This window comes from Eimeria acervulina, genomic scaffold (genome assembly GCF_000499425.1).
Source record: "Eimeria acervulina Houghton genomic scaffold, Eah_scaff679, whole genome shotgun sequence".
NCBI classification, from domain to species: Eukaryota; Apicomplexa; class Conoidasida; order Eucoccidiorida; family Eimeriidae; genus Eimeria; species Eimeria acervulina.
The window spans coordinates 5,567-13,740 of NW_013549663.1; the positions used below are offsets into that span (position 1 = coordinate 5,567).

An 8,174-nucleotide genomic window follows, 5' to 3' on the forward strand; every position below is an offset into this window, starting at 1 on the left:
TTCTTATTAAATAATAATAGTTTATTATATACAGACATTTTATTAAATAAGATATTTTATTATTAAATAATGTTTATTATTTAAAGACGTTATATTAAATAAGAATGCTTTAATATTCAACAATATTTTATTAAAGAACGCTTTGTTATATTATTATTATTATTATTATTATTATTATTATTATTATTATTACTATTATTATTGCTATTATTAGGTTAAGTGTTTTATTATTTTCAGGTGTATATATACCTTTCGTAAGCCGCAACAGAAGGAGACAGAAAGTGCAGCAACTGCTGCAGCAGCAAATGTCAACTGCTGCAGCAGCAAATGTCTCCCTACACCCTCAACTCTCAGTGCTTTCTGTCTCCAGCTAGCTGTAGCTAGCTAGCTGTAGCTATCTGGCTAGCTAGCCGCAGCTAGTTGTAGATAGCATTAGCTAGCTGTGCAGCTAGCTGCCCAACCAAGTAGCTTCTCAGGCGCAGCTAGATATCTAGCTAGCTACAATCAAGGAGACAATAAAAGAGACAAAAGGAGACACTAAAAGAGACAAAAGGAGACAGTAAAGGAGACAATGAGAGACAGTGTGTGTGTCTGTGTCTGTGAGAGACAGCGCTGAATGCAATTTAATATTTTTATTAAGACCAAAAGAAAAAAAAAACAAACTGAAGGAGACAATAGAAGGAGAAACAGTCGGTATAAATACACCCCACAGCAGCAGCAGCAGCAGCAGCAGCAGCAGCAGCAACAGCAGCAGCAGCCTCCTAGCAAGGGCAGAAACCTGGCCCTTCCTGCTGAGGCTGCTACCATTGCTACCAAACAAACCGCAAAAAAATGAATATTGCTGCTGCTGCTGTTGGTGCTGCTGCTGTTGCTTCTGTTGCTGCTGTTGCAGTTGCTGCTGCTGCTTCTTCTGTCGCAGCTGCTGCTGTTGCTGCGGCGCATAAACAGAGACAGTCTCTATTGCTGTCTCCTTTTTAAGCTAAGCCAGGAGGGGGAGAGTCTCCGTCTGAAGTATTGCCTAGTTCCTGTCGTTTCATCTCTGTCCTGCATAACCCGCTGCTGCTGCTGCTGCTGTTGCTGCTGCTGCTGCTGTTGCTGCTGCTGTTGCCGCCCGCAGGTCGCTGTTGCTGCGGCGTCTGCTGCGGAGTGTTTTCTCGTGGTGTTTTAGCTGCTACTGCTGCTGTCGAACTGCTGCTGCTGCTGCTTCTGCTGCTGCTGCTGTTGCTGCTGCTGCTGCTGGTCGTTGTTGTTGTGGAAGCATCTCGGGGTGTCTGTGCAGGTGTTTGTTTTCTGCTGCGAGAAAGAGACAGCAAAGTCGGAGACAACGCGTTTGTCTTCTGATGTACTTCTTCAAGGCCATGCAGCCGAGACACCCGAGAGACGCGTTGCAGCAGCCACTGTCTCCTTGCAGAGTCCCTGGCGGAGCTGACGCTTGTTGCTGCTGCTGCTGCTGCTGCTGCAGCAGCAGCAACGCCCTCTAGGGGAAGTGGAGACACTTCTGCAGGGCGCGTAAATGAGAGACTCGCTCTACGGCTCCTCTCCTGTTGTTGTTGCTGTTGCTGCTGCTGCTGCTGTTGCTGGTTTCTGCTGCTGGAGTTTGCTGCTACGGCGGGAGCAGCACTGAAGGTGCGGTTGCTGCTGCTTCCGCTGCTGCTTCCGCTGCTGCTTGTAGTTGGCTGCAAGAAGGTGGAGTGGTGCTCTGCGACTTGCTGCAGAGTGCCTCCTGCTGCTGCTGCTGCTGCTGCTGCTGCTGCTGCAGCATTTGCATCCCGCTGCGCTGAGGAGACAGGCGGATAGTTGTGCAGAGGAAACGGAGACTTAAAACACTTTGGATTGGAGACAGTTAATTCTGCTAACTCTGCTGGGATCCGATCCCCGTAGGGAGGCGGCACAGGCCCCTTAATGCGAGGCCCGCCTGCTGCTGCTGCTGCTGCTGCTGCATTGGTTGCAGCAGCTGCAGAAGCAGCATCGTCCGAGACTTCCTGCTGCTGCAGCAGCTGCTGCTGCCGACGCAAATGCTCCTGTTCTTGCTGAAGCTGGTCCAGCTGCTGCTGCAGCTGCTGCAGCTGCCGCTGCTGTTTGTGTCTTGCTGCTGCTGCGTCGAGAGACTGAAGGGCGCCTAGCCGCCCGGGAAGCGAATCCCTGCGCAGCAGCAGCTGTTGCTGCTGCTGTTGCTGCTGCATCTGCTGCTGGGCTTGTTGCTGGTGGTGCTGCTGCTGCATCAACTGGTGCTGCTGCTGCAGCAGCTGCTGCTGCTGCAGATGCTCCTGCTGCTGCAGCTGCTGCTGCAACTGCAGCAGCTGCTGCCCCTGGAGTGACTGCGGCTGCGGCGGCTGCTGTGGGGCCCCCCTCGCTGAGAATGCGCTTTCAGTAGGGGACGGCAGCTGCGATGCTGCTGCTGCTGCTGCTGCTGCCCAGGAGGCCTCTTTGCTTCGTAGTTTGTCTGCTGGTGCTTCACCTTCCAGTCTCTCCTTGAGTTGCTGCTGCAGCCGCTGCAGCTGCAGCGCTCTGCTGCTGCCTCCTCCCTGGGGGTAAAGAGGAAAGGCAGAGCTCATAGACGAAGCAGATTCACTGTACGCTTCGCTGGGGATCCGCTGCTGCTGCTGCTGCTGCTGCTGCTGTTCTGCTGTTTCGGAGACACTTGGAGACACATCCGAAGGGGCGTGCAGCTGCAGCCGACGTGCCTTCTCAGACAGAGACAGGTTGAGAGTCTTCACAAACTTCAGATCTTGCTTCAGGGCCTCGTTTTGCTTCCGGTAAGACTGCAGCAGCAGCAGCAGCAGCAGCAGCAGAGGCGGCAGCAGCAGCATTGAGAACAACAGGATTATGGTGCGAGTGCCGCACGGTAGAAGCAGCAGCAGCTGCTGCATGCACAAACTTCTATTCATAAAGAAAGGACAGCAGCAGCAAAATCAGCTCAACTACCACACAAAGCAGCAGCAGCAGCAGAAACGGCAGCAGCAGCAGCGGACTTGTAAGAACTACCACACAATGCAGCAGCAGAAGCAGCAGCAGCAGCAGCAGCAGCAGCAGCAGCAGCAACGGCAGCAGCAGCAGCGGACTTGTAAGGCTTTAAGGTCTTGTTCATGCGCCTCTGTTGCTGCTTGCTGCTTCTGCCTCGCAGCAATAAGACTTTCTCTAGCCACCAGCAGCTGATCGCGGGCAAAAGACAAATCCTCCTCCAGGTCTTTTATCTTCACCTGCAGCAGCAGCAGCAGCAGCAGCAGCAGCAAATATATATATTTCCTCTCAAGGAATTCCCTGCCGCTTTGGTTCGACCCTCGGTGAATAATACAAAGGAAGCAAACAGCAAGGTGCAGCAGCAGCAGCAGCAGAAGAAGAAGGAGCGAACGAAGCACCAGTAGCAGCAGTACGAGCACCAGCGACAGCATCAGCAACAGCAACAACAGCAGCAACAACATTGTAACCGGCAGCGGCAGAACGAACAGGCTCAGCATTATCCTTACTACTATGGTATGCGAAGAAGCCAGCAGCAAAAGCAGCAGCAGCAGCAGCCACAGCAGCAACAGCAGCAGCAACAGCAGCAGCAGCAACAGCAACAACAGCAACAGCAGCAGCAACAGCAGCAGCAACAGCAGCAGCAGGGTGTGCTTACTTGGAGCTGCTCCTTCTCAGAGAGGTATTTGTCTTTTTCTTCTTGTCTCGCCTTTTGTGTTTCTTCTTGAAGCTTTACGATTGCCTCCAGCGATTCCTGCTGCTGCTGCAGCCGCATCTCAGCAGCAGTGCAGCTTGTCGCCAGGTCCGAGGCCTTCTTTGTCTGCAACAACAGCAGCAGCAGCAACAGCAGCAGCAACAGCAGCAGCAGCAACAGCAGAGACAATACCACACGGAACAGACTTCGGGTATGCGAGACACACCCTAGGAGTAGCAGCAGCAACAGAAACAGCAGCAGCAACAGCAGCAGACTGAGCAGCTGCTGCTGCATGGGGGGTCCTCTTCATTTAAGCTGAGGGGCAGCTGTACCTGCTCTTGTAGCTGCTCCTGCAGCTCTTGGATTTGCTGCTGCTGCTGCTTCTGGCTCTCCTGCTGCTCCTTCAGCTGCTTCTCTAGGCCTTCGCACTTCTGCAGCAGCAGCAGCAGCAACCGCAGCAGAAAAATACGCGGTGTACTACCAGGTAAGAGTTGAACCTTTGCTGCTGCAGTGAGCCGCCAACAGCAGCGGCATGCAGTAACATAAGGCATGCAGCAGCATCAGCAGCAGCAACATGCAGCAGCAGCAGGGACAGCAGCAGCAGCAGCAGCAGCAGCAGCAGCAGCAGCAGGAGCAGCAGGGGCTAACCTCTTGTTCTTTGGTGAGGTCGCTCTTCACCTGCTGCAGTTCTCGCTGAGCTGCCAGCAGCTGCTGCTGCTGCGCAAACACAAAGTCGCCTACAAACAAACAAACAGCAGCAGCAGCAGCAGCAGCAAATACCCTTAGGATATGCGTCAAGCAGCGCTGCGAGAGCAGCAGCCGTGAGTGCAGCATCTGCAGCAGAAGCGAGATACCCAGCAGCAGCAGTAGCAACAGCAGCAGCAAGAGCAGCAGGAAACTCACTGTCTGGCTGCCGCGCAGGCATGCCTCGTGCTGCAGCAGCAGCAGCAAATGCAGCAGCAGCATAGATGGGGGGGGCCCCCGGCGGCCAAGGAGCGAAGGGGAAGCCAGCAGCAGCAGCATAAGGAAAGACAGGAAGACCTTGAACTGCCTTCGCCTCGCTTGGGGGCCTGCAAACCCTAAACCCTAAACCCTAAACCCTAAACCCTAAACCCTAAACCCTAAACCCTAAGATCTAAAACCATAGGCTATAACCCTAAATTCTGAGCTGTAAACCCTAAACCCTAAACCCTAACCTCCAAGCCCTAATCACTACGCCCTAACCTCAAAACCCTAAACCCTAAACCCTAAACCCTAAACCCTAAACCCTATCAATCGGGGCTTCATCAGCCCCTGAATTTGGGGTTTAGGCCAGCGAAAGAAAGAAACAAACAGCCGTGCACCGGGGTTTGCAGTTGCATTAGGGTTTAGGGTTTAGGGTTTAGGGTTTATTAGGTTGAACTCACTTTGCTGCAGCGCCGCGAGCTGCGGCTGTCCACACATCCCCCCCGCCGCTAGCAGCAGGAGCAGAAGCAGGAGCAGCAGCAGCAGCAGCTGCTGCTGCTGCTGCTGTTGCTGCTGCTGCTTCTGTTGCTGGTGGTGCTGCTGCAGTTGTCCCCTTGCGATGTTTGCGCTTTGAATGCAATTTTGTCTGTCTCCTCCTGAGCTGTACGGGCACCTCTTCGTGCTGCTGGGGTTCTGCTGCTGCTGCTGCTGCTGCTGCTTGGAGACCCCGGTGAGGGGCACTTGGCTTGCGTTCGCGGTGCTGCTGCAGCAGCTGCTGCTGCAACAACTGCTGCTGCAGCAACTGCTGTTGCGCCTGCATCTCAAAGGCCCTTTGTCTCTCAGCCACAACTCCTCTCCAACCCACTGGCTGCTGCTGCTGCTGCTGCTGCTGCTGCTGCCTGTTGCGCCATGGAGACGCTGGCCCGCGAAAGGGTGCATCGGCGCTGCCATCCCTGCTGCTGCTGCTGCTCCTGCTGCTGCTCCTGCTGCTGCTGCTTCTGCTGCTGCTCCTGCTGCTGCTCCTGCTGCTGCTGCTGCTGTTGTTGTGCAGCTGAGAGAAGAGCCCCTGCTGCTGCTGCATGCGGTCCGGTGCCCCTGCAGCATTTCTCCTCATTGCTGCCTGCTGCAGCAGCTTCTGCTGCGCTGCAACAGCAGCGGCAAACGATGAGTCATGGTGTCTCTGTTGCGGCGCTCGCATGCCGGCTGAGAAGGACTTGCTGCGGAGCATAGCTGCTCGCTGCTGCTGCTGCTGCTGCTGCTGCTGCAGATAGGGAGAAAATGCTTCTCTTGCTGTTGCTGGAGCAGCATGAAATGAAGGGCTTTCAGGTTCTGAGGAGGAACTTGAGTCCTGCTGCATGTTTGCTGCTGCTGCTGCTGCTGCTGCGCCCCATCCGTAAGCAGCAGTCATGCGTCTGCTGCTGCTGCTGCTGCTGTCTTGGGCCTCACTGCTGCGGTGAGTCGCCATCGAAGCCCGTAAAACAGTTCCAGATCTCTGCTGCTGCTGCTGCTGCTGCTGCTGCTGGAGCATCTGTTGGCGGTGGATAAATCGCTGCTGTGGAAGTGTCTTCTCGGGACTAGCAGCAGCAGCAGCAGCAGTTGCTGCTGCTGCTGCTGCTGCTGCTGCTGATGCAGCATGAGTCTCTGCTCTGGCGCGAGCGCTGGAGGGGCTGTCGTAGAGAAGAGAAGGAGACACCGGGCCCCCATCTGTCTCCTCCTGCTGCGAGGAGACAGACAGTTGAGACGGCCTCAGAGCCGTCATGTTTCTAAACCCTAAACCCTAAACCCTAAACCCTGCGGCTGGTCTCCACGGCGCTGGGGGCGCTTGGGCGTTGTGTATGAGGGTTTGCTGCAGCAGCTTAAGTCAACAAAATATAATAAATAAATTTAAATAATAATAAATAATTAAAACAATAAAAGCGATAAAATTATTTAAACAACTAAATCAGAAAACCCCTATGTCTGCTGCAGCGGCCCGGTGGTCTCAGGGCCCCAGCTGTTTTGCTGCTGCAGCGCAGCAGCAAATAGAAGTGTTTATGCTGCTATTAACAGCAGAAAAAAGTATTTAAATATCATTTATTATTTATTTATTTAATTATTTATTTATTCTTCACCTTATTTCATACAATATTCCTATTCTACCTGCTGCTGCAGACGTTGCTGCAGACACTGCTGCTGCTGCTGTTGTTGCTGCTGCTGGTCTGCAGCAGCAACAGCAGCAGCAGCAGCAACAGGAGCAGCAGCAGGACCTTATTTGGCTTTACATTTGTTAGCAATTATCTCTTCTTTTTTTTAGTTGCCTAGAAGCTAAGCTGCTGCGGCAAAGGCAAAGGGATATACAGACAGAGCTGTCTGTACACCGCAATTCAGAGTGTGCTGCTGCAGCTGTCTCTTTTTTTGTCTCTCTCTCTCTTCTGCTGTCTCTTCTTTTTCTCTTCTTCTTCTTTATCTTCTTCTGTCTCCTTGCTGTCTCCTCTTCTGTCTCCTTTGTCCCCTCTATTATTATTATTATTATTATTATTATCATTATTATATTATTATTATTATTTTATTGTAATTGTTATTATTCTATTATTATTACTACACCATAATAATAATAATAATAATAATAATAATTATTATTATTATTATAAAGCCCCAACTATCGATCCCTTAGAATGCATGCATGCGTTTGTCTAACAAACGCTAGAGACAGCCACTATAGAACACCTTTCTTACCCTTCATAAATAAATAGATAAATAAATAAATAAATAAATATATATATATATACATATGTATATATATTAGTTATTTTTAATTGTATATATAAAAGATAAAATAATGTGCAGTGTCTCCTATATATGAACGGGCCCAACGGCGCCTGTCTCCTTTTGGGGCTTTATATATCCCCCTGTGAATTCTCTTGCTGCTGCTGTTGCTGCTGCTGTTGCTGCTGCTGCTGCTGTTAGTGCTGCTGCTGCTGTTAGTGCTGCTGCTGCTGCTCTTATTGTTGCTACTACAAAGCAAATCAAAGACGAAGTATAAAGTAATCAGCAAAGAGACAACTTGCTGCTGTCTGTCTCCCCTAACAAACTAAAACTAAAAAGCCCCAAGCCTTCCATGCATGCACTTCCTGCTGCTGTCAGAGACACCTGCAGGTGAGCAGCAGCTGCTGCAGCAGCAGCTGCAGCAGCAGCAGCTGCAGCAGCATCTCCTCTATCAACCTAACCAATCACATGCAGATAATTAATTTGCTTAGGGCCCCGAACAAACAAAACCCCTAAAAAAGATACCCTTAGGGGCCCCTCAGCAGAAAAGGGGGCCCCTGAGTTAGCAGCAGAAGGGGCCCCTCAGCTAGCAGCAATAAGGGTATATTATGCGTTTGTAGGAGTTGAAGGGCCCCCGTACAAGGCCTTCAATCAAACAGAAGCTTCACAATCAAATGCCTGTCTCCTGTCTCCTTTCTCCTGTCTCCTGTCTCCTTTCTCCTGTCTCCTTTCTCCTGTCTCCCCCATAATTTTACTCAGGGGCCCCCCACTCAAAGCCCCTTTAGGGCCCTCAAGGGGCCCCCTAAGAGACAGCGAAGAGGCCCCTGAAAGG

General features: G+C 51.7%; 1 protein-coding gene across 1 annotated transcript; it reads right to left on the reverse strand.

Annotated features, from left to right (window-relative positions):
• Positions 1-974: 974 nt before the first annotated feature.
• Positions 975-6,356, reverse strand: EAH_00046230 (enterophilin-2L, putative; the record flags this gene model as incomplete). The annotated part of the gene is made up of 7 exons (XM_013394717.1): positions 975-2,762; positions 3,063-3,200; positions 3,617-3,778; positions 3,985-4,083; positions 4,301-4,389; positions 4,556-4,722; positions 5,059-6,356. The coding sequence occupies 7 exons, from the start codon at positions 6,354-6,356 to the stop codon at positions 975-977; spliced, it is 3,741 nt and encodes a 1,246-aa protein (XP_013250171.1).
• Positions 6,357-8,174: the final 1,818 nt, after the last annotated feature.